Source organism: Drosophila serrata, unplaced genomic scaffold, assembly GCF_035046125.1.
Source record: "Drosophila serrata isolate PLE 108 unplaced genomic scaffold, ASM3504612v1 contig_295, whole genome shotgun sequence".
In the NCBI taxonomy this organism is placed as follows: Eukaryota; Metazoa; Arthropoda; class Insecta; order Diptera; family Drosophilidae; genus Drosophila; species Drosophila serrata.
The window spans coordinates 358020-383992 of record NW_028257193.1 but is presented as its reverse complement, the minus strand read 5'-3'; the positions used below and the strand labels follow the sequence as shown (position 1 = coordinate 383992).

General features: G+C 43.7%; 3 protein-coding genes across 6 annotated transcripts; 2 read left to right on the top strand and 1 right to left on the bottom strand.

Moving 5' to 3' along the window:
* Nucleotides 1-568: 568 nt before the first annotated feature.
* On the bottom strand, nucleotides 569-4882 carry LOC110177447 (uncharacterized). Its single transcript, XM_086836929.1, has 4 exons — nucleotides 4377-4882; nucleotides 3818-3880; nucleotides 3599-3761; nucleotides 569-3349 (listed from the first exon to the last, which is right to left on the bottom strand). Exons 1-4 carry the CDS (start codon nucleotides 4445-4447, stop codon nucleotides 917-919), a joined length of 2730 nt encoding a protein of 909 aa, XP_086693055.1. The 5' UTR covers nucleotides 4448-4882; the 3' UTR covers nucleotides 569-916.
* Nucleotides 4883-8399: 3517 nt separating this feature from the next.
* Nucleotides 8400-9791, top strand: LOC110177439 (uncharacterized). 3 transcript variants are annotated; one of them, XM_086836891.1, is made up of 2 exons: nucleotides 8400-8816; nucleotides 8883-9791. In XM_086836891.1, exons 1-2 carry the CDS (start codon nucleotides 8400-8402, stop codon nucleotides 9789-9791), a joined length of 1326 nt encoding a protein of 441 aa, XP_086693017.1. The 3 variants fall into 3 exon arrangements, with proteins under 3 accessions (XP_086693017.1, XP_086693016.1, XP_020799824.2); XM_086836890.1 differs by having other exon boundaries at nucleotides 8400-8929; nucleotides 8975-9791; XM_020944165.2 differs by having other exon boundaries at nucleotides 8400-9791.
* A 14125-nt stretch (nucleotides 9792-23916) lies between these two features.
* On the top strand, nucleotides 23917-25729 carry LOC110177372 (uncharacterized). Of its 2 annotated transcripts, XM_086836894.1 has the most exons (3): nucleotides 23917-24518; nucleotides 24765-25464; nucleotides 25520-25729. In XM_086836894.1, the coding sequence occupies exons 2-3, from the start codon at nucleotides 25293-25295 to the stop codon at nucleotides 25651-25653; spliced, it is 306 nt and encodes a 101-aa protein (XP_086693020.1). In that variant the 5' UTR covers nucleotides 23917-24518; nucleotides 24765-25292; the 3' UTR covers nucleotides 25654-25729. The 2 variants fall into 2 exon arrangements, with proteins under 2 accessions (XP_086693020.1, XP_020799729.2); XM_020944070.2 differs by lacking the exon at nucleotides 25520-25729 and having other exon boundaries at nucleotides 24765-25184.
* Nucleotides 25730-25973: the final 244 nt, after the last annotated feature.

The following is a 25973-nucleotide window of genomic DNA, read 5'->3' as shown; positions in this document are numbered from 1 at the left end:
TGGATTCCCTCCTCGTATCGGGAATCAGCATATTTGCTGGCCATGGCTTTAACCGCCTCGCCGCACATAATTAGTGTCACTGCCAGCGAGTTGGCCAGCAACTATACATACATATATAATAAGGTACATAAGGTAATTTGGGGCCCATGGCAAAGACAATTGAACTTTTGATAAATTGCGGCCTGGCAGCAACAGCTGCTGATCTTATTACCGATGTCGTTAATGGAATATTTTCCAGGCCATTCGGATGGCCTACATATGTATGTGTATGCATGTGTGACATCGTCAAGTATTAATATGGAATATTACGTATACGCACAGTTAACAGCTGAATTGGTGGCCCAACACACTTACGCGGATTAATTTTTAATTAAATATAAGTAAAAGTTATAGAGGCAGGATACAAAAGAGTTATATTTCTAAGGAAAACTTTATACTAAGAATATGAGTTATCATCACATCGATAGCCAAGTACTTATATTATAATATTTAGAATTAATTACTGGGACTTAAATTCATCTTAAAACCACCTTCCTTAATTTAAAACCCAAAAATTGTGCCAAACAAATTTAGATCTCTATCGGTTTATTCGCTTTATTTGACATGCAAGTAAGAATATTGATTTAATACAAGTGTTCAAAGTTTGTCGCCAGCCAAGAAAGCAATTATTTTCCCAGAATCCTTCCATTTTCCCTTTTTTTTCGCCGTAAAGTACTATTTACCTATTCCACGTTATCCTTTTTTTATCCTTGTTCCCTTCTTGCTTTTCTCCACTCTGGTAGATTTTCTGTGGAATTTTTTTCCAAATGCATTGGCAATAAATCGAAGCGGTGGCCTGGCTTTGGAATCGCTGGCGCTGGTGGCTGGGTTAACCCAAATGGCAACAAATTAGAGCTCCAACTGTTTTCAGCTTGTTCTAATTCTTCGCCTCGCTGCCCGTTGAAAAATCGAAGTCACTCTCGCTGCCGCCTACCGGAGGCGTGGTCGCATTTTGTACGGCGGAGGAGGAGGCATTGGCCGCGATGGCGGTGGAGGTGGCTGATCCGGATACGGCAGAGGTGGAGATGGTGGTGGATGCCGCGGGTCCGGGATTTGCGGCTGGGGTCGGTTTCGCGCTTGAGCTATCATCCGTTTCGCTGCTGTCAACGAAATTAACGCGCTTCTTCTTCTTTTGCTGCTGCTGCTGCTGCTGCGCATCATTAGGCGCCGCTTGTTTGTCTGTCGTCGAGAGTATCGATGTGGGTTTGAGGGGTTTATTGGCGGCTTGGCTGGGTTCCGGGGCAGCTGGAGCAGCAGCAGGACTTTCTTCCGCTTCCGGGGTTTCCTTTTCAGTCACTGGATACGCTTCCTGCTGCTGCAGCTCCTCCTGTGACTGCTGCTGCTGCTCTGGCTGCTGCTGCTGATGTTGCTCATACGCACTGTAGTCATAGTTCTGCACCGCATTGGCATCGTAGTCCTGGCCCGCGTAGCTGCCATCCGGGGCATATTGGGTCGCATTGGGATCGGCTATGTACTGGCCGGTGGTCTCGTCATATATGTAGCCAGGATAGGCATTGGGATCGTAGCCGCCCGCATACTGGTCGGCCTCGTAGTTGCCGTAATCAATATTGGAGTATTCCTGCGGCAGAGGCACCTCGCCACCGTTATCCCCCGCTCCTGCTGCTGCTGCTGCTGCTCCTGCTCCGGCTGGAACCTCGGATGCCGTTGCCTGGGCAGGTGCATCACCGGCAGGCCCGGCAGCATCCGTGCCATACGCCTGATAGTCTGTGGGATTTCCGATTTCGCTGTAAAGCGGCTCCACTGCCGCGCTCTCTGGTTGCAGGTTGCCGGAATCGATGCTGGCGTAGATGGGCTCGCTGGCATCGCCATAACTGCTGGCTTCGTATTGCCCGTAACCGGCCACCTCTGGCTCCAGCTGCTGTTGCTCCTCCACCTCCCTCCTTTCCGACTCGGTTGGCGATGTGTTGCTTACCAAATTTTCGAAAAATCCCTGCGTTGGCGTGGCTCCACCGCCTGCTGGTGTGGTTGCAGCCACAGCTCCTGCTCCTGCTCCTCCTGATGTCGCATTTCCTATCAAACGTTCGCCGTAAATGGCATTTTCAATATTCTCAATCGACATGCCGGGCTTAGGTTGGTGGTAGGACGGCGTGGTCTCCTGGCTCACTGGCGGCGACAATTGATTACTCCTTGCCAACTGCTCATCAACCGCAGCCGCTGCTCTTTCGAGGGCCGCCCGACTGGCTTTGACTTCGTCCAGCAAATCGTTGTTGATGCCAACTTTGGCTCCCATGCCCGATCCCCCTGCCATTTCTCCGGAACGCACACTTGGGGGGCGTTTGTTTTCCAGGAGACTGGGTGAGGTGCCAGCGTTGCTATCCTGCCAGGGCTCATCGATTTTCAGCTCACCGAAGTATGCTTCAAAGTCATGTTGCTGTTGCTGTTGCTGTTGCTGCTGCTGCTGCGGATGTTGCTGCTGTCGATTTTGCTGCTGCTGGAGCTGGTGATGTCTCTGGCCCGGCTCATTATGGCCAACGACAGTTGGTGATTTTTCATACTCGACTTTGGTCACGCGTGAATTTGTCCAGGCATCTAGGTTCAGGTCCAGGTCGTCAGCTTCCCTTTGCGGTGGCCCGCCCACGTCATGGCCAGAAGCTGCAGCTGGCCCTGGCCCTGCTCCTCCTCCTGCTCCTGCTCCTGCTCCTCCTCCTGCATTCGGTAGCTCAGTTAACGTCAGCGATGGCGACGGTGATGGCGGTGTCTTTGGCAATTTATCAAATGTCAACGAGGATGTGGCCAGCGTAGAGGAAGTGCTGCTCAGCTGGCGTGCACCCTTCTCCTGGTTGGATGTACTTGATGTCGCTGCCGTGGGCGTTGCCGGGGTGGCTCTTCCGCCCATCTCCGCCTGATAATCACCTGTCAAGTGGGGCTGCATGCGCTCGGGTAAATCGGCATTCTCATTATCAAAGGCGCGCAGGGTGGCGCGCAAGTCGAACAAGTTGGAGGTGCCAAGCGGCGTTGTCGCAGTTCCGCCAAACATCTCCGGATAGTAAACGGGATGCGGAGCGGGATTGGCAGCCACGGGGGTAGCCATTGAATAGGGCATGGTTCCGGGCATGCCTGCCGCAAACTGGGGCGTCAGCACCATACCTGCCTGCGTGGGTGTGGCCATGGCAAAGGTCCAGTTCTGGGGCGTCGGCTGTGGATTGGTCACCTGCGGCTGTGGTTGCAACACAACCGGTATCGGCATGGTTCCGCCGGCGGTTGACGGAGCTCCCGTCGTCGCCGTTTGTTGGATGCATCGCAGTGTTTGATTCTGGACCAATTTCGCAAAGTACATTTGGTATTGCAGCTGTGTTCCAAAGGGGAGGAGGAAAAGTATTATGTACATTAAAAGGTTGTTTCACTTGGAACAAACTGAGGTAAATCTTAAGTGGTTCTTAAATAAGCTTTAAGAAAGTCTTTCAAAAGTGCCACAAAAAATAATACAAAAGCAATTGGTATACCTACATTGAGATAGTTTTTTTAGCGACCATTAAAACATGTTCTTAAGACTTTCTTTCAGTGTGTTTCACTTTACATTTCCGGCCATCGGACTCACCTTCATCATTTTAAGTCGCTCGCTTCGCTGGGACATGGCAGCCGTTTGCTCATCGATCCGTTCCAGCATGTGGACCAGCTTCTTGTTGCGCTCATTGCGTTTGGTTTGCTCCTCCAGGAACTCCTGGTACTTCTGACGGCTCTTGTGGCGCACCGACTTGTCACTGCAAAGGAAAACACGCGTTTAGTTTACCTTTTCCCCGGGCAAAAAGCTACTTACAGCTCGTTGCGTTTCTGCAGGACCTTATCCAACTTGTGCTCCAGCTGCTGGCGATTATCCTCGCTGCAAAAAGGAAATCAGAAATCAAAATGTAAAACCAAGCAAACTACAGAGACAAAAGGTCACAAACATGACTTCTTAGCTGCTGAAAATGCACACGAAAAGCTTGAGAAAAGCTGACTTGTACAAATCAATGGTCACGACTGCAGGGAATTTGGAATTATTCATCATCTACAAAAGCAAACGAAGCATCAATGTTTATGTTGTATGATATTCATAACGCAAGTAGACCAATGGCGGCTTTCAAAGTGGTCAAACCATGGTTTTATTTACTATATTTTTGGCAAATAAATGGCTTGAGAGAAAACGATTACACTTGGCCCTTGCATAACACGGACTGTCTTAGAAAACTTGTGGGTTAAGGTTTCCTAAACTCCTTTAAGCTATAGCCTACTAATTATTAATTTTTGTTTGGAAAGTCCCAGCAAATAACATTTACTCCTAAACTGATTTTATTGCTCCTGTTTAAGATATATTTTTCGATTTTCTTCCTTCTCACCTACGCTGCAGCTTCTCTTGGAGCAGCTCCACCTGCAGCTTGTAGTTCTCCAGCTCGGCCTGAGGAAACATGGCTTATGGATTGGGCTAAATATATCCTTTCGATGCAAAACCAATCCGATTCGATCCAGTGCGAACTGTACCAGTTGGCGGCTCCGACTCAACTGGCCATATGCACTCCGCTATTGACACAGTTTGCTTGCCACGGGGCACGGGGCACGGGAATATTAATGCGACAGTGTGTTCTATTTTTGAGGCAACTTCATTTGAATGGCCGCATTAAAATACGTGTGTTTGTACGGTTGGTGGCTGTTTCTGTGGCATTTGTTTTGTTGAGTCGCGTTGTCATGGCTGCCCGCCTTCTTGGCCGCTTGCTCCTTGGGTATTTATGTTTGGTGGTTGCTTGGCATTGGCCAGGGACATTTCTTTGTGCCCATCGATTTTCCTCGTTGGCTTTCCCAACGTGCCACGCATTGAGCGGCGACGGCGACGGCGGCGACTGGCGACTGTTTGGCAACAACTAACTTTCGATTTTTCGCCCCATGAATTTTACATTCCAGCCGAAGCCCCAGAGCCTGTGGGTCCTGTGGTATACTAATTACACGGCCGGCAAGTGGGTCACTTCTTTCTGTTCCGCTGTGTTCTTGGCCCCGGCCAAAAAAAACGTGTAGAGTCGTTTGGGGTCACCGGACCTAGGGGCTTGGACTTGGGCTCGAACTCGGAACCGGATTCGGACCCATGCGGGCCATTTATAATGCATTGCACGGGATTTGGCTGCACGAGTGGGCCCAGCTTCTTTCCATTTCTGTTCGGATGAGTGTAAACACATGTTGTTTTCGCACACTCGCACCAGGGCATACACTAAGAGAATGTTAGTAGAATAATTTGAATTTAAATACTATATATTGGTGGGTGATATTTCCTTGAATCCACTAAAAAACAATTTAAGGTTAAGAATTTCTTCCAGTGCAGACACTACCCAATGTGCTCGGCCAAGCGTGCGGCACCTGAATGTGAATTAATGGTAGTGGCGTCTATCACTCCCCCGGCCGCAGACATAAACACACACTCGCCCTGGTCCCGCTGACATATTCACACGCTCACCACATGGACGGTGACGGTGACGGCGACGGTGTCCTGCATGTCCTTTGCCTCTCATCCTGCGACCTACGCCTGCCTGCCTGCCTTCATCAACGCTCTCAGCGTCAGCAGTGACCACTCTCCTGTTCCTGCCACCGAAGCCACAGCGGCTCCATGTCCTGCTTTTCTTGGCTCTGGCTCCTGGCTTTTGCTCTGCTCGTCCTGGCTTGGCTTCTCCATGTGGCATCTGTGTTCGCCGGCGCTGTCACGGTGTCGTGGTTGCGGGCCGCAATATAAAATTTTTGGTTATTTACATGGACGGGATAACAAACGAGCTGGGAGCAGGAAGGGACACACAGTGGGGGGAGGGGACTTACTGTCATAAGTGCGGCAGGTTATCTCCGCGGTTCCTCGTTTCCGGGCACAGAGGATGGGTCAATGGGTACGAGTTTGTGTGTGGCAAAAACAGGAGCGTAGCCCCACGGGAGGAGGGGTTATGTTAAATTTAAAACCCTTAAATGAATTGTATTTATTGTGGTATATAAAAGAGTAAACTATATACTAAAATATAATTATCTAATTACCAAAGATATGGGGGAAAAGAAACCCCCTCTTGCTGCGCTTACTGACCTGTGACAAGGGACATGGTGAACTTGTTGCCAAGCGACCAGGACCACGGACAATCTCCTTGTCGCTAGCAATTTACGCAACCAACAGTCGCTGCATTCTTTAAACTTTGGCCAAAAAGTACTAAAAGTGCATATTTGAAGAGGAAAATGTGTGGTATTAAAGCAAGTTTTGGTTTGGATTCAGACCTTGGGATACCTTGCCCTTAGAGAAAAGAGAAAATAAACTTAAAATGACACTGAAACTAATCATAATAGTTATAATATGAAATAGTGAATTATGAAATAATAAATTTGAACTCATAGAAAGGGGCGGAATACCTGTGTAATTCATCTGCAGAAATTGATTTAGAATATATATTTCATATTTAATATAATTCATATAAGGAAGATATTTTCTACCTACTTTCTAATCTATTTTATAAGCTGTGTGTACTTTTATTTACTTTGTATTTACAAAGTCTTTACCTTTACCTTTAATATGGTTCAAGCCCACCATCTGGTTTTGGTAAAAGACCTCTAACATGCAAACTTTGACAATTTGCGGATTGATTTTGTATCTACTCGGATGACTGGCGCTGTGACTAGAACAGGTTTGCGGTCCAATATTTACATATTTATTATTTTAGCTGGAACAATTTGTGGCAGGCCTTGGCGCTATTAATAGCAAGGCCAACAACTTGGCATGTCCTGGCACCCAAAATCGTATCTTGGATTAGAGATATTGGATGAGTGTGCGGTGGCCCAGGGATGGTGTCTTGACTTTGGCGAGTTTGTCATAATCGAACATTTGCATTGGAAAATGCGGTAGGGGGTGAGACGATGGACCTAAATGGAAATTGAATTTTTTTTTTCGTTTGCTGGCAAATTTCCTCATGGCGAGCGGTCGATTTATGTGTTTGACTTTACGCTGCAGTTGCCTCACTTCTCTAAAGTAAGAGAGTGTGGCGGAGAGTGCTTATCAGGCGCTGCACAGCGTGCTTTTCGGGGCACTTAATTTTGGCTTTTTATCCTGGCATCCTTAAAGGACTGGCTCAAGGGAGGGGGATATGGCGGGAATGCGCGACCCGAGAGCTGTTTCTTTTGCCGATTTGCAGTCAATGAAGTAGAAAACTGAAAACTTTTTCTTTCGAGTCTATTAAAAATAATGGCAGCCGAAAGCAGAAGCGCCACATGGGCCATCTCTGTCTGTATCTCAGCGTGTGTGCCTGTGTGTGTGTGTGTGTGTGCGAGACAGTGGCGGGCATTAAATTAATGTCCGCCCAGCCATTTCTCACATTTCTCAAAACGGCCGCCGTTGGTCGCAGACACTGCCGGTGCATTGACCACTTTCGGCGGTTTGCCTTTAAAGCGCTCTATTACCCTGAACTGGGGTTATTTGTTTTTTTTTTTACAGGGTATCCAGTAAAACGGGGGGACCCGTTTGACCTACTAAACGTATCACTTATAGGAATAATCTTATATTATATTTATAGAGAACATAAACCTAAAGCTTAATTCTTCAACATACCTAACCTCTTGACAACCCATTTAAATTAGTTTTTAGATTATAACCTTAAGATTATGTGACTATAACAATACTTTACTGATGTATTTCTTTAGTTTTAAAATGCCTCCTTTGAAATTTGTTAAGGTAGACAAGTAAAAATTCACATAAACACTCCAGGGTATCGTTAAGTCCACCTCTTTCCCTGTTCAGTCCAAAAGAGGTCTTTGTACTTGTTTTATTTTTAAACACTGTCGCTGCGGGCATGCTGGGAAAATGGCCGAGAACGGAGTCGCAAGAGCAAACGCTGTGCAGGTTTTTTGCGGTTAATGCGATAATTTAATTGTAATGCGGGTCTGAAGTCCTCCGTGCCAATAATTTAACTTGCAATCAGCGCGGCATTTATTGGGTTAAACACATAAGCCAGCGCCCCGGGCGAAGACGCATACTTGCATGCCCAAGGAGTGAACGAACCCCAAGGATACACGCGAGAGCAGCAGAAGGACAACGGAGGAGCAGGAGCCTGGCAAATAAATTCAACGATTGCTGTGCAGCAATAAGGCGACGCAGCCAGTTGGGCATTTTTGCACGTAAGCCACGAGGACGATGACAGCAATGAAATATGCAAGGCGGGTCCTGCTGGAAACCCAGGCATTTTCCAGGGCGTACATGAGTCACAGAACACAGAACAGAGTATATGGGGGGAAATCCGAGTTCAAGCCGAAAGCCAAACATTGATAAACTCCGGCACCTAGCAACAGTTACTGGGGTGAACTCTGTGACTAGCCCCGAGTCCATTGTTTCTGTGTAACGCATTTTGGGATTGCCAGCAATGACAGAAGGACACACCAAGGAGAAGTTGCTAGAACTGCGACGCATCCTGCTGCTGACCGTCTACAAGAACACACTTAATCAGTTGGTCCTGCAGCAGCGTTCTCAGCGTCTAAATGCCCGTAAGCCGCTCTCCCTGCCCGCCTCTCTTCGGCGACGACGCAGCTCGTCGCTGGGGGACCAGGAAAAGCCGGATCATGTCCTTATTACTGGAAAGGTCCTTCCGCGACTGGAATCCCTGCTGGGCGAGACGGAGAACGATGCCGATCAGCTGGACGAGGATGTGCTGGACGCCTTGAAATTCGAGCGTGATATGGATGCCCTGCGAGCAATCTACGAGGTGGCCATGGATGATGAGGAATTGAAAGAGAGGACAATTATTTCCAAAGACGAAAAGGATGAGGCGTCGGCATCTGAAGTGGAAGAACCTGCCCCTAAGGATGTGGGTATCCAGAAGATTGAAATACAACAGAAAACTGTAAAGCCAGAGTTGGAAATTGTAAAAGGTAAAGATGATACAGATACAGCAAAGTCTCAAATTTTGGATTTTAATGTCCTAGAGAAGCAAGCCATTAGGGTGGAAAAAAGTACATCCTTTGAAGGTGAAAGTATTGATGTGCCACAACCAGAAACCGAATCGAAGGAGACGCCTCCAGAGGAGGAGGACAGAAGCCTGAGAAACCTTAACCAGGCCATAGAAGCCTTTGGTGGCAACAAGAGTGAAGTGTCTCAAGTGGCTCAACAGCTGCAAGAGTCCAAGGACGAGCTGAAAAAACTCAAGGATGATCTAGAGACTGAGAAGCGGGTGACCAAGGAAAAGTTGCTGGATCTGGAGGATCGCATTGCCGAGACCAAATACAAACTCCGCTGTGTCTCGCGAGTCAACGATCTAGAGTACAGTCTGGTGCAACGCTGGGAGGAGGGTCGACTGGCCCAAGGAACTATTTGGGGTGAGAACGCCGAAAGGGCTTATTTGCGGGATATTCTGGACATCAAACAGAAACTGGCTCGCGAGGAGCGTGTGAGCAAGGAGTTGAGATCCTTTCGTCAGCGTGAAATTGTGGATCTGCACCGCAGGATCGAGGAGTGGCAGGAGAAGTATATCAGTGAGATGCGGCGGGTGGATCGTGAGGCCGAGGCCTGGGAGCTGCGCATCCTTGAACAGAAGAAGCAGCTCGAAAGGCATCGGGAGATCTACGAGGAACGGATGATCTTTGTGCAGGAGTATCGCGCCCAGAAGGCCGAGGAGCAGCGTCTGCACGATCTCCAGGTGCATCGCATCGAGTGTGCCGTCAGGTTGCAGGCCTGGTGGCGCGGCACCATGGTGCGACGAGGTCTGGGGCCCTTCAAGAAGAAACCGAAGCGCGGCAAGCGAGGCAAGCCCAAGAAATAGGAAGCAGCCGGAAATAAATAAAGTAGTTCTAAAATAATAATCAACTTGCCAATTAAAGTCTTCTTTTCTTGTCTTTAGTTGGCTCAGAAACGTATCAGTAAATATTTACAACTTGTTATTGTCTTTTTCTTTCTGCGCCCCCCTTTTTTTTTGTTCAGGGATTTTTTCAGCTCTTTTCCCAGCGCTTTATGGAAATTAACTTGTGACTTAAAACCAATTAAAAGTTGGACGCGCTGCAGTTAACACGTCAGCGGTCGGCTACTGACGTTGTCCTTAATGACGTGCTGCCAGTGTCAACAGGGCCTTCTCGGCCATTGTTTACGCGAGGCGATAATAATGGTCAGCGGCGGATGGAATGCCAGGGGTAGAGAGAATCAGGAGCAGCAGCAGGAAGAAGGATGCAGGAGCAGGAGCAGGAGGAAGGACCATAGAATCCTGAGCGAACCCAGAAGGCAGGAGTGATGCTGCATCTGGAGTTCCATTGTTTTCGACTTTATTCCCTGTCGTTCCCTTTTCTTTTCTGCATTTATTTATCTTTTATGCCAGGGAATGGCCAAAGTGGTTTATTTGTTGCTGCACTTTCATTGGCAACACGAAACGGGGGGCTGGTCGGGGCGTGGCATTCGTTGCGATGCGTGCAGAGAAGATAAACTGCGACAATTTGCCCGCTGAACGAGTGAAACTGTTTTTCTTTCGTTTTTTGAAAAGCAAAAACTTTCCCATGGCCTCGAGTGTGCGTGTGGACATTGCAATTTAAAATATAATTAATGGTCGTTGCCTTAATTTATTGAATTTGCATGGCACAAGGCTGCATTGCCGTCATTTCATGTTTGCCTCGACTCCCATTTTTTTATGCCTGCAAGTGGCACAGAGCGAGTGGAAGTACAAGTGCGAATTGGAGTGCAAGTTGGTCTCCGAATTCGTTGGCAATTTTTCGCCAGTGTCCTTTTGTTTAATACACTTCAGTGTGCCTTCTTGCCGCCTGGTGGATAATGACCGGCGAAAGTCCACTTTCTGGCCAGGAGCCTCCACAGACCTCTGGGATTCTTGGTTCCCGATAATATTGAAAAGTTTTCACTTGCGTTTTATCCTATGTATTCAAAGGGTTGATATCTCTAGCTTATATTTAGTTATTAAATAATTATTTTTAAAAGCATTTTAATTTCTTTGAAGAAATTTTACTTACTTTTAGCACTTCTGAGAACTTATTATAGACAACTTTGAAGTTGCAGTACTGGAAAATTCTGCTTAATGGAGGCAAACTCCTACGAAACTGCCCAGTAATTACAAAGAATTGAGATGTGCAAATTGAACCAAAAGGAAGGCCACAAAAAAATTCAAGGGAAAATGTAGCAGTTTTTGGCAGGAGCCACAGAAATTGGCAACCGTGGTTGCACGGCCTATTGTTCGCAATGGCGGCGGATGAATTAATGGAAGATGGGGCCCACTTCCAAAGACAAGAAGGCGAGAATGAGGGCAGCAGACAAACAATCCCCCTGCTTTTTTTCATCTTTTCGTGGCTATCTCTTTGTGCCCGGGAACTGCCATCCTCTGCTCCATGCAGTTTGCATGCGCCCCGCACTATTTGCAACTTGAAGAAGGCAGCGAATGCTCCATAATGGCCACGGCCATTGCCTCTGCCCTTCTCCCTTGACGGCCATTTCCGTTAGTAACTTCCATCTTGGTCCTGTTTCCCTCCATGCCACACCGTGTCATGTGCGTTACTTAAAACACACAAAATGGCGTTGGCCTTTTAAAGGCGCCGGATTCTGCTGCATCCCCGGGGGAAAGGGATTTTCGGGGGGGTAAAAAGGGCCAACTGGGGCGCCCCGAAAAATTTACATACAAATTAGGGTTAATGAGCAGTGAAATTGTTATTTAACTTCAGTTGGCCCGTTAAGCGCTTTAAAGTGTGCAGCACTTGAGCCAGGCTAGTCTTCAAATATAACTGTGTACTTTGCGACACGTTTTCGAAATTCTCTTTTAGCCCGGTTAAACGGGTGACCTTTCGGTGCCACTCCCACTTAAGAAAAGCGCACCCGAAACCATCCGCCCACCACAAAACAACAGCATTTAATTAACCATTTTGGTGCTAAAATCATAAATTTAATATCACGTATACGCCACGTGTTTCACAAATTAATTTTAATAGAACTTTTATTCATCTATTACTACTTCAATAATTCGGTATATAAGGAGCGCTGAATTCTTACAATAAAAGAAAATCTTTTATTGTTGAATTCAACGCTTAAATTACATAAGGTATTATAATTTTATTCAGAAGCTTGAAACTAACAGAAGGAGTTATTTCCTACCCCATAAATCATATATATTCTTGATCAGCATCGCAAGCTGAATCAATCTAGCCAAGTCTGGGCAAAAAATAAAATTTCGACATTTTTTCTATTTTTGCAAAAAATGATAAGGGGTTACATCGTTAAAATTGGAAAAAAATTTAATTTTTTAATTTAAAATTGAGTATGCACATTTATAATTCTTATCAAAACTAACATAGGACAGCTTTCCGAATTAAAATTAATGAATTTTTGTCTTAGTTATGAATGTTTAAAACTTTGATTTGTTGAAAAAATTGTCAAATAAAATGATCAATTATTATTGATTAAAATAATACGATTTTCTTAATTTAAATTTATTTATGCTTAGTTATGATCGTTTTCCTATTGAATACTTTACTATACTATAATTCAATTACAAAATGAAATAGTATATAAACTAAGACTTCCTGAAGTTAGTTTCCATTCCTGTTTCCTTTGTCTTCAAGCACATATTATTGCGAGCATAATTTTTATATTATAATTCTTTTCTACATCACAAGTACCGTTTTATTTTCATAACCACAAGCCCACCCACATTCCACCCATTTCCTAATGCATAACCACAAAATTTAATTAATAATCTTGCGGATAATTCATAAACCGAATATTGCGCAAACGCCACGTGTTCTTAAATTAATTTTCATTCTTCATTTTTTTTTTATATTCATTTTGAATTTTTACTGCTGCTGTGCTGCTGCTACTGCTGCAATGGATCAAGTGGGAGTTTTATTTAAAATTTAATCAAACACTTTAATTTGATTAACAGCGCACGTCTTTCAATATAAATTTATGGCCGCATGACGCATAATCAGAGACCAGCACCAGGACCCAGGGCCAGGGCCAAAGGCAGAACCGGAACAGCGGAGGACTCGCCCGGATGCCGGAGAGTGCTCCACTGACCAGCCGTAAAAAAGGGTTGACCATCCGCCCGTCCGCACATTCATTCACTCGATCTCGAACTCAACTCTCCCCGGCCGGGCTTTCAACACATCAACGCCGTCATTTGATATGCGTGCGTGTGACGGCAAAGGGAGACGGCGTTGCCGGGGGGGAGGAGACTAATAGCAGCACGTACGTTTGATAAAATATTTTATTGGCATGTATGGGTGGCGTCCTGACGGGCCCCAGCGATTTTATAGATTTTTCTAATGCTCTGGTGAAAGGGTTTTCTAAAAAAAAAAAGGAATGCGGTATAGGAGCTTTAGCTTGCAGCTGAAATCCGAGTGAAAATGCTGCCTTTTTGTTTATTAAACTTTTATAATATCAAAGTTTTAAATTAAAGTTTCATATAAAATACTATGTTCAAAACATTTTAATTGAATATGTTGTAGGATGAATTAAATTCAACAAATTATACAAATGTGATGTACTATTTCTTCTATAAAATTAAGTTATACTCCCTAAAAATTTCGAGAGCATTTTCTTATGAAACTTAATCGCCGTTTCACACAAAAGCTTTTCCTTATCTTTTATTGATTGTTTTTCCCATGCATTTCACATGAAATTAGTGCACCGTCCGAACGGCAATTTGGCCACACAAATCATTTTAATATACACAACTTCAGCTGCAGAGCCATGGCCGTTGACGATGGCATTTTTATTGGCCTACGTGTCTTTTGTGCCATGGCTGTTGCCACAACACACACTATCTTGTCATGCGAATCTGGAATAAATCTTTCATTTTCATTTCTGGTGCACGGAAGTCACGGCCGCCGGTCAGCAAGTTTCAGGCCCCCCCATGAGTCGCTGCGAGTATGATAAATGCCAAAAACAAACCGTAATGGCATACTGACGGCTAGCATTTTCTTGATTTTTCGCTCAAAAATTCTACGAGCATCCGGATATACACGCATTCCCATTTGCACTCGCATTCCCGCCAAATCTCATCTCCTTTTGGCATAATTCCACAATTAGTCCAAGTCATGGGAAGCGTCAAATTTATGCGCATTCGAGGAAATCCCCGTTCAATGAACCTGTCCGCATCAACGCACGGCCCCACTAAAATTGAATTCTTTGTTTTTTTTTGGCAGCAGCAGCGGCTCTGGGTATCCAGGCTCCAGGATTCGGAATGGCGGCTGCGAGATGGGGGGGGGGGAATAACTTCAAAAAGCAAAGCAAAAGTTTTTAGCAAACGGCAATTTTCTGTTATTCCATTTGTTTGCCTGCTTGTATTGCTGTTTGTTGTTGCCGGGGTGCCCGTTTGGAATTTTAAATATGGCGTCTGTTTTGTTTGAAAACGGAAACGAGTGTCTGTCAGTTTATTTGCTTGTTGTTGATGGCGCAGGCAGTAAGCAGTAAGCAGCGACAGCGGCAATGGCAGTCCCAAAAAAACGAAGTCAACCAACTTTGGCAAAAGGAAGCGCCGCCTAATGTGTTAGTTTGCCAGTGTGTTTGTATAACTCTGTTTGCCATTGCCAGGCATTTGCCACAGGCGCTGGATAAGAGGGGATCTTTTTTATTTTTGGGATATTCAATTTACCAAAGATGAGAAACGATTTTCCTTTCAAGGCTTAAGCAAACGTGCAAACTCACAGAGAATCAAATATGTATAGCCTAGAAAAAAGCAATAAAAATATATAAATATGCTGAAATATAAATATATCTTGAAATTATATATAAAACATATGTATATACTGAGGAAAACAATTAAAATGTTATAACTAAAGCATTTTTGCCTGATCTACCAACAGAAAATAATAAAATATACATCATTGAATAGTCAAAATAGTATTAAAATGTATTTCCTATCTTATATTGCCTGAAAATTAAAATTGAAAGCTTAAAACATTTTATTGGCAAAAATATTCTTATCGTTGCTGAAACCAAATTATCTTCATTTTTGAACCCCTTTTTGCCCATTGACTTAAAATACTCCACATCTCTGGGCTGAAAGCTCAACTTTAACACATAAACAGCTGAGGACTCACACACACACGCATACACACTTATACAAATGACACAATTTTCCTTTGGACTAATAAAGTTGACTTTACATTTTTAATAGTCTACTTTTCGGCGCATTAGTTTTAATGCTCATGAGGACGATGTTTTGCATGCAAAATGCACGAAATGAAGTCATAATCTGGACTGGGCTGGGCAGGGCTTCCTGCCATCGGCCAGATACCTGACTTGGTTGCCAAAAAACAAGATTTCTCACTCATTATGCGGGGCGCAATAAATATTTGCCTATCATTTCACTATTTGCATTTGCCAAACAAAATTGATGAACGTCCTGGCACTGGCCGCCGGTCCTGCTACAAATTGAATTGGTCCAGCGCCATTAACAAAACTGAATTTTGCTTATCGCCATTGGCAACGCTTTTTGCCCCGTACCCGGAACATGACACACACTTATGCGCTACATTTGATATGTATGCAGATTTTGCTGCTGCTGCTGCTGCCTAGTAATGAGTAGCAGATAAACATGGCGATAAATTACTGCATTTTTGGGGATTCATTATTTACCATGCGCAGCCCGCACTCACGCACTCCCAAATCGAATGCTGTAAATGAAATATCTACACTGGACAAGTTATTTGTAACAATAATTATAGAATAAAAATTGATTATAGGTAAGCTTAAAATAGTCCCATTATTTGAACCGATATTTATTGATATTGTTCTATGAGAATTTGTTCGTTAAATCAAAGATTAAAAAACTCATAGCTAAGCCAAAAATTCATTAATTTCAATTCGGAAAGCGTTAAATAAATCTGCATTCTAAATTGAATATTAAAATAGTTGGCCAATTTTTGCAAATTTTAACGATGTAACCACTTATCATTTTTTGCAAAAAATTTCGAAATTTAATTTTTTCCCGGGTCAAGGCTAGATTGATTCAGCTTTCGATGCTGATCAAAAATATCTATGATTTATAGGGTCGGAAATGACTCCTTCACAGCGTTACAAGCTTCTGACTAAAATTGAAATACCCAAGTGAAATGACCCTTTATTTATGTTTATTTTAATATAATTGAAATAAACTTTTAAATAAAATCAACTCAATCAACATTTTCTCTAAATGTTTTTCGATGTCTGAGCATTTCTCTATGCAATTACGGCCTTAAATCAGGTCCGTCCTTGCTGCTGTCATAGGACTGCTTTATGGTCGCATTTTCCGGCAATTCTAGAAATACAACAAATTTTAATTAAATACAATGCCCGGCAAGTAATGCGCATATGTAAATGCAAATGGCTCGAATGCTTGCGGGCGAAAAAAAAATAAAAATAAGGAAACAACAACAGCAAATTAAAGCAAAAAAGAAAAAAAATGGGAGAGCATAATGTAAAAAGACGTCAAAGTATTTAGCGCACAATGCAGCAGCAATGCGGCCAAAGCGGCGGCAACAGCAAATAAAAAATGGAGGAAAAAATTAAACGACATGGCCAGACCATTAAGCGGCACTTGCTCTTTTTTAACAACCCCCCTCCGCCTCTGTGTTCCCCTGCAATTTAATAATTCTCACTGACAATGCACTTGCTCATTTGCCATTTACCAGTTGCCATTCACCATTTTGCCGCGCATTCGAAATTGTTTCTTGCAAAAATTGTAAAACAAGGCGAAGAAACGCATTGGACAACCTACAAACAAAGCGTTAAAAAATAAATATAAAAATACAAATTGCAGTTGAAAATCATACAAATTGCTGCATGTGGGCTATGGAGGAACAACAAAAAACAAAAAATTAAGTTTTTGAATGCTTGTTGCTGATGCCTGCCCGCTGGCTGAAAGTTGTTGCTGTCTGCCGTGACAGATGGGTGGACATTTTGTCAGCGAGCACAAAAAAAGAGCAGGCTAAAATCCAGGAAGATGACATCTCTCGATCCTTGAATACTCTTCTAAATAATATCATCAAAACTTATCAATTTGTTTAATTTACAAAAGTATAGTTTGCTAAACAAGTCTTGTTGTGCACCATCTATTGATTAGAGCTTTAAAGACGATATATCCTAGCTCATAGAATAATTAAGATTTTTTCAAATCAAAAATGTATTTGAAGGAGGAGGATCTTTGCATGATGTTCCTTGATGTTCCCAGAGGGAAAAGCTTTCCATTACAGGCTCTGTCGCTCTCTCTCTTCACTATTGCATTATTTAATCTGGCTGGGGAAACTATATCACATAGTTGGTATTACTCCGACATAAGGCTCTTACGAGCTGGTACAAAAAAACAAATTGTTGACGCCAGATACAAACAATTTGCAATTCAACAGCTAAAGGGATCAGCAGGGACAAGCGCATTGCCAGGCGGTGAAGGAGGATGAGAAGACACACGACTGGGAGGATATTCCAGAGTGAGTTTGGAGTCAGAGGATTTGGCAATCCTACACATGTTTGTGTCTGCTGTTTGAGTTCTGTTCGGATTGGATGGGACTGGTTTTGGACTGGTCTCTGGGCGTTATCAACAGCTGTCTATCTGTGCGTTCCAGTCTAGTTGCTGTTGGCTTTTTTCCCCCCGTTTTGCCGGGTCTTACCAATTTCACATTCGTGCACTTAAAACGCAATTGGTTTTTGTGTCGACTCATCGATTTGCCTGTTGTTTCTGCCTGTTAAAATTAATGAATTTGTTTGCATGGCATTTTCGGCTCAATTTTCGGGGTGGAGTGAGGCGAAAGTTCACAGGAAATGGGCGTATGTAAGCCAGATTAGAAGTCATCTTCTTGTATGTGGTCCTAATTAGCCCGAATGCTGTGATTGTTTCTCCTCTGTTAATTGAGCCCTGGCTTTAGCTCTCCCCTGACCCTTGACCTCGTGTCCTGGGCAATTAATGCCACATGTGGCAAACACCTGGCCCAGTGCCCCACAGGGGCCATTATTAATTACTTATTAATGTATATTGTTGCGTAACTGGCTCATTACGGTCAATCAGCAGGCGTCGAATTGTGTTTCCCTTTCGCTCGGCCACTCGGAGCCATTTAACATTTCATTAACAATTTAGAGTACTTAAGTGTCCGAGTGAGCAGAGAGCCAGGAGCAGGGAGCAGCAGGAACGTGGACAAAATGACTAAAACAGAAAACACTTAATGAAAATATTTCGCGGGTGCGAGTAAATTGAAAGCCAAATGCATTTTAATGCCGCATTCTCAACTAAAATGAGGCACCAACACAAACACGAGCACAAGCACACGCTTTCGCAAACACATCCGCATCCGCATCCGCCGACCGGAAGCCGCAATGTGCAATAAAGATTGCAAGGCGCGTGAGTGTTGGTGGCACAAACAGGATGAGATGGGGTCTCGTACACTTGCAGAAATATTTCCCAGCTTAACTCTTTACACTGCTTTATTATCCAGCAGTTAGTACAACTCACTGGATTATTTTTCAAGTGCACTAGATGTGGCGGATGCTGAACGAGGAACTTTGAGGCAGCACGTAAAGATCGTTGCCATTGATTTATGCGCCGCGTGCCACTGCGAGCGTGAAGCGTGCAACAAGCCCGTAGAATGAATGGGTGGAGGGCCTAGAAGGGATTGCCATCGCCATCGCCATGGTGAGCTGGCCATGGAGCTGCTCTCGCCGCTTGACGTGAGCTTCGAGGCCAGCTGCTAAATAAGTGTGTCACTTGCCGCCCATTTTGCGAACCCCTCGACGTCCAAATAAAGCGCGCTCTAAAGTATGCTAAGATTCTTTTCGCCAAAAAGTGAAAAAAAGGAAACGTGCCGGAAACGCTGCAAACGGGCTGATGCTTATAGCTACTTTTGTGCTGCGAAATTTGATTAAGTCCACGCTGGCGATGAGTTCATTGTGCGCGCAAAATGCTTCACCTAATGGTGAGAGGATTTTGGCCCAAAAGGTGGACAGCGGAGTGGACCAGGTTCCCTGGAAAAGCATTTGTGTAAACTCGAAAGCACATCACTTAAATACGATTTTTAGTCTGCTGCCATAGTGAGTTTGTGTTTTAAGTATTGTTTTAAATTCATGTTCCTACTCTAAAAAGCTAATTTTAAAAAATCACTCATACGCAGTGTGGCCTCTGGTAATATGTAATTCTGTATACAAAACTCAGGTTCACTTTTGAGAACCCGAGTGGGTTGTCATTCAAATAGCATCAGGAACGTCGACTGAAAGCCATGAACATGTTAATTAACGAATGGTTCCAGCTTTTCGGCACTGAATCTGCCAAACCCAGGTTTCTACCAATTACCAAAATTGCATCTGTCGATGGTAAAATTTCTCGATTTTTGTCACACGTGATGGGAAGTTTAACCATTTATCCAAAGTGTCGGAGTTGCCACAGATCGAATGTCCATTGTTGGACATGTTGCAGGAGGTAGCCCACAGAATATAATCCAGATAGTTTCTCAAATTTTCAAAGCCTCAAATGCGTGCTGGTTGAATGTGCTTTCGTTTGGATAAACTTTTGGTGTGGCAAACTCCATGTTATTGCGGAGCTTACATTCGGTTGAGATGCATTTAATTCTGCAATTTAGAGTTTATATATAAAATTTAAGCGGGGAAACCACACAAAAGATATTAGGAAAGGGAATTTATTTAAATGAAACAAATAATTTAGAAAAAATTACTATATTACTTATTTGATTTTCTTCTTCAGTAAATTTAATCGTCTCAATTAGCAATGCCCTTTTTGTGCAACCTTTAATTATTCATATCTGCCTTCGTAATGAGCGCAAATATATAATAAATTATGCAGGGGTGTTCAGAAAGCTCCAGCTCCATGAATGCCAAGTCAGGTTGGCAAATCTGCTTCCCAGGCAATTTGGCCAACATTTGCAGCTGCTGCAGCCGCTGCATCAGAATTTGCATTAGCTCCGCCCCAAAGGAGGCAGCCGCTGTGCTTCGATCTTGGTCCGGGATGCCGCCTTCAACTTATGGCCCATCAGAATGCAGTTTTTTATGCGGTGCATGTTGCACGTCATGTCGGCCATGTTGCAGCTGAGCCAGTGGCGCCCCACTGATTTATGACCTCCGGGCGTTTATTTGCTAGCCGTGCCCAGTTCGTTGCCGAAAGTTGCCGCGCCGAGATTTATGTGTGCAGTGCAAGACAAACCGCACGCAGCTTCTCAAGTCGAATGAATAAACTGCACTAATAAGTTGCCGTTGAGCTTAAGGCAAGTGGCCAAAGTCCGGGGCTGCCAGAAATGCCACAGAATCCAAGGCAATAGACAAAACAAATGTTGGCAAAAGTTCACAAAGTTTTCCAGGGCAGGGCAGGGAACGGGGCACGAGGCATGCGGCATAAATCGTTTTATTGAGCTCCGCGTCAGGCAGAAAGTTGCAACACCAAGACAGCAATTTGCCACGGCAACACTAGAAGAGGGATAAACAGGGATAAAATGGGGCAACAATAAAGCATGAAACTTTTCCAAAACCCAAGCCCCGAAAAGAAATTGGCAACAGAAGGCACCGCTCAAAAGTCGTTCGTTTCCTCGTTCGTGGCCAGGCCAATTGTTAATGGCTAATTATTTGGAGCTAACGTTTTTCCAATACTATGCCTATGGGAGGGCAAAAAAAAACCGAAGACAAAAACCAAACGCTTCTTGGCACATTTCACACTGGAGGGACACAAGAAATGCACATAAATTTTACTTAGCCAAGTTGCAAAGAGTTTCGACTGCCAAGTGGCAGCGCAAGAAGTCAAAAGAAGTGCAAAGAGCGATAACAACAATAAGTTGCCAGCATTGCTCGAATGCACAATGCAAGTGGCGATAGTTTGCCATAGTTTTGCCATTGCCAATCCCTCGATTTACCCCCCAAATATACCCGCCCGTGGTACTGATGAAGCACCCGAAGGATTGGGCATAAGAAGGTTTTGGTTTGGATCAGTGATGGAAAGAATCTACTGAGGTGTAGTCTAAAACATTCTTGGTTACTTGTTACTCTAGGTTTTTTTTTTTACTTTTGCTACCTTACCTTACCTGTATACTAAGATTTTAAATCAAAACTAACCAACATTTCAAGTTGCAAAGTTGTATAATATTTCCCTTTTTACTATCGTTTTTTAGTAAGTTTCCTGAGTTCCCAGCACCCATACATTTTGTGAGTTGAACCTTTGCCACCACTAGGTGATATCCTTTTAATGTCAGGCCAAATGGGAGGCCGCCAGCGAAATTTATGCGAGTTTAACAAGCAGCTAGCAGTAGCAAGGTTCCGTTACAGTTTCTTGCAGCAAATAGGCATAAATTTGCATTTAATGTAGTCGACAAAAACCCGTTAGCAACAGCAGCTGCAAAAGGATAGAAAAGAGCAATGCAAATGCCAAAAAAATATAATTCTGCTATTTAGTATATAATTTCCTGGAATAGTCTTGCTGCCAGTGTATGGTGTTTGTCGGTTTTTTGAACCGGGTCCGGTCTGCAGTCGCCAGGTGCCATTAAAGTCGCATAAATTTTTTAAACTTTCGCCAATTTGCATTGCAAATGCCCCGCCCTGGCTAATATACACACTCACACGTTTGTATTTTCGCGTTCTGCATGTGGCTCCAAAAGCGTTTGGGTCAGTCTATTAAAATGCAAAGAGCCGTCGCTCTCTCTCTCTCGCTCTTTTCGCCGGCCGGAAGTCCATTTTGTCTTGTCGTTCACATCATAAATATGGCCGGCAGCAAATGGCGGCTCTGTTTATGGCTAAGTCCCGTCTGTGTGTCTCTGTCTCTGTGTATGTGTATGTGTGTTCTTGCCGCTTTTAATGACAATTTGTTGAGGTTTGCATAAAAATTTCAACGAATTTCATTTGACACACATTCACCACCACTCGACTCGTTCGTTCGCCTTCGTTTTTTTACATCCTTCGGCGGCATAAATTTAAATAATTTTCCCTTTTGACGCTTTCGTTTACAACACTCGAACGAAATGGTGTGTGGATTGAATCGGCCTCTGTGTCTGTGTTTGTGGTTTATGACAGGTTCTTTAGCATTTTACGACAGAGTGTCGTGTTGACAGAGTTTCCACTGCCACTGCCGGTCAATTGTCTGGCCTTCTCGGCTTCAGCCATCAGGCGTGTCATTAAAATTTCAATCAATCTAATCATTATCAATATGGTTTCCATTTGCCACTCCACCAGCCACAATTCCGAATGTCTTATTCATGCGCCCGGGGTTATGCAATGATAAATTCATGTCCAGCCCAAAAATGCTGCAATACTGTGTCCCGGAAATCAATATATATTCTTGTATGTTTATAACGCTTTCGATATCAAAGCCAGCTTTTAAAATATGCTAGTTAAAGTCCTCAAAAAATGACAGTCATATAATTGCCTCGACACTTTTATTTTTGCAGTGTTTCACTGGCTGGTTTTCCCTTTTGGTTTATTATTTTCCACACGGGTGCTTCGACATGACGAAATTTACTAGCCCAAAAATAAGAAACACAAATAAATAAAAGGGAATACAACACCAGGAGATGGAGAACGAAGACATCGACAAAGTTGTCCACGCTCCACACTCGCTCTCTTGCAGCTTGTCACTTAAAGCGAAAAACAATTTTTCTCCAGTCTCCAGGAGAGGACGATGAAGTGTACGTGTATGTGAGGAGCTATCTGAAAACCAATTTTCGTTGCTAAATTGATGTTTATAGCTATGTAGGAGCACGCTGACGACAGCGATGAGAATGATGACGATGACGATGACGATGGCGTCGCCGATGACGATGATGCGGCCTTCGATGGCTATGATGAGCTTGTTGCGGCCACCGCTCGTCGCCCCTGATGAAGACAAAGTGCCAATGCGAAAAACTAAACGCCAAGCTCCCGAACAAGTCAAGCCAAAAAGCAAGCCAAGCAGGTGCACAGCGAGAAAGTGTCACCGAAGTATATACTCTTTTATAACCAACTAGATCCCGCTTTTGTAAGAATCTTTTAAGTAACTTTACTTTCAATTTCCCTCAGTGTGTTGCAAGTGGAAGTCGCTCAGAGAATGCGGCAATGAAAATCCTTTTTGACGCAACTCGAATCAACTGTAGTCGAGAGAGCCCTCTCCCCCATCTCTCCGCGTCCATTTGACAGCATTTTGATGCTTCCGCTTGTAATTTATGTGACACTTGCAGTGCCATAGATCAGGCTGCGGGGCAAGTCATGAGACTGCTAGTTTTCTGCTGCCATATCCTCGTTTTTATTAGGTCCTCGCTACTGCTTCGGCTGACACTTGATTTCCTTGGGCAAATTTGATCAATTGAAACGGGCGATAAACGTGGTGGAAATGGCAGGTAATCCGCGTGCATCACAGTTAATTAGATGCCATGGGAAGTGCACATAAATAAACAATTAGTGGTGGCTGTAGATAACCGAGCGTGCACCTGCAACTGCTGCACATTAATTGAAGCTCACTCGCACGAGGCTGACTGAGTCATCACATTCACCCTCAACACTGTGAGTAATTTAAAACGATTCGCTGCGCTCCTTCGGTCCTCCCCATGAATGCATTTGAAATGCTTTTCTCAAGCTCCTGCCATCCCATCCCTGTGGGGTGTTGTGGCGTGGAGTGCATCTGCCGCAGCCACCATTATCCTGGGCATATGTCTGAGTCAGATCAAAGCCATAATGCTGGCTGAGTACTGTGAGTACTGTGCGTGTGCGGATGACAGCGATATTAGGGCCAATTACATGTCCAACTCTGCCGGAGAGTAGTAGCATACCGACAAGTGCTTCTATGACATATTGCCGAGAGTCTGATGCTGCGGTTAGTAAAGGGAAAATCTCTGACCACCAAAATCTATTGGAAACTGGGACTATTTTCAGATAAAAACTTATTATAATTGACAGCTTATTTTAGCTTATTTACTAATTGCTGTATTAATATATTTTAATTGAGGTTTATTGATATTCTCACCATAGGGATTTTCAACTGTATTTTATTTCTTGTTGACAATTTAATTAGCTAATTTCGCATGCTGTTCTTGGATTTATGTGTACACTAAACTGTGGCACTTCTCATTCATGAGTCAGACAGACAGACACAGCTGCCTCGAACGATGTCAGTTCCTTCCATAATGTTTAAACAGCCGTCGAGTTCAATTAGATTCAGGGTCACAGCGTACAATCGGCTCGAAAGCAAGCCACAAAACTGAAATGTATATCCGCGTTTCGTTAGACATTTGATCGCCTCTATTAGCCGCTTGAAGACAGAAATAAAATACTCAGTTGACTGGTGTCCGACATGAATCTGCTAATCTGGATGTGCCTTGCCGTCTCCCTGGCCAGTGTCAGTGGCATTTTCTTCGATTCGAAAGCTACGACGGGAAAGCAGGGCTCTGACGACGATGATTTTATGGGCGGACTAAAGCAATTCTTTTGATATAATGCAGACACGAACACAAGCCGTCACAACAAAACGTCACAGAAGGAATCAACAGAATCGTCATCGGGCTTTTACGATGAGGTGGACACGGCACTCGAACATGCAACAGACTCGATGGACGGTCTATGGCAGCAATTTAAAAAGGTAAAACAAACTAAGCAGAAGGGGAAAAAATGTAAAGCATTGGATGTTTTACAGAGAAAGAAATAGGAATGGTTTAAGCTTGAACTTTGTATAGCCTTACCAGATGGGTTTAATATGGTGATCGGTGATGGGTTAGTAACTCATTCTAGTTCCTATTTGAACTTGTGGATTGTCTTCAATGGTTCTCTAGACGTTCATCTATAGGAACCTCTTATAAATCACCCATTTTGTGTTCTCTCTCTGTAGGGCCTCTTCAGTCTAATGGGCAGTTTCAGTGCCGGCGATGAGGATGATGATGGACTCAATGCATCAGCGACGGCTTCAATAACACCGGCTCCAGGCCTGCAGCAAATGAAGCCAATTGCAAACCCAACGTTGGCTGTAAGCGAGACAACCTTGCCACCAACCGGAACACCGACAACGGTTAGAATAATAACTGCTACTACAACGCCGGCGATTCCGACTACAACTTCGGGAACTGCATCGACAGTGGAAACAACTACAGTTGTAAATATAGTCAGCAGTACTTCTAGCAGCAGTACCTTGGCTCCATGATAAGAAATTGTGTCGCTTAACCTTCTGTCATTATTTGCTCCTCAACTGGCTTGTGTGTGTATTTATACAACGGGAATGTAAATATAAGTGTCTTCCCAAAACAACAACGTATTCCGCTGATGTTTTCTTTGTGACAGTGTTTACGCAAATGTCAGTAAATGTTTGGGTCGGCAGAGAAAGTCTGTATCAAGATTATATCTCATCATTCGTTAACTGGCAATGTTGTGGCTCAGTAGATCCGTGTCTATCCTTTTTCTGACGATCCAGTTCCTGGACTTTGTCCAGCCAGCTCCCTCCGAGGGGAATCTGCAATTTGTTTTAACAGTGGACAGGCCGTCTGATCTTCCCGAGCTGCAATATCGCCTCCTGCAGGCACAACAGGAACAGGATGGTGAGTTGTAAAAGGATTTGTAATATAACAATGAGATTGACTCAATGTTCTCTAGATCTGGAAGTTATTCGAATGCAGTTGATGCAGCTAAATTTGCTAAAGCTGCTAATAGTCCTGGATGTCTTTATCCTAATTTGTGTATACTTTTCTGGCAGAGAAGTTCGGAACCAGAAAGTTACAACCTTGTGATTTTTCAGTGGACTTTGTATTTTTTATATAAATTATTTGATTACATTATGAATATTATATTATATGTTTACCAAAAGCTTGGGGATTCTTTGAAATGCATTGTTATAGGTTTTAATTAAATTTCATTTTTAGTGGGTATTATAATATTATAATATATATAATATATTATAATTATAATTAATATATAATTGATCAGAGCTTGTTTTTTTCTATAGCTCATTAGTGCCCAATAAATATCAACACACACTTGGCTTTTAGAAAATATAAACTCTATTCTATTAGCTCCAATCTCTTTAATAAAAATCCATTCATGGCCAGTT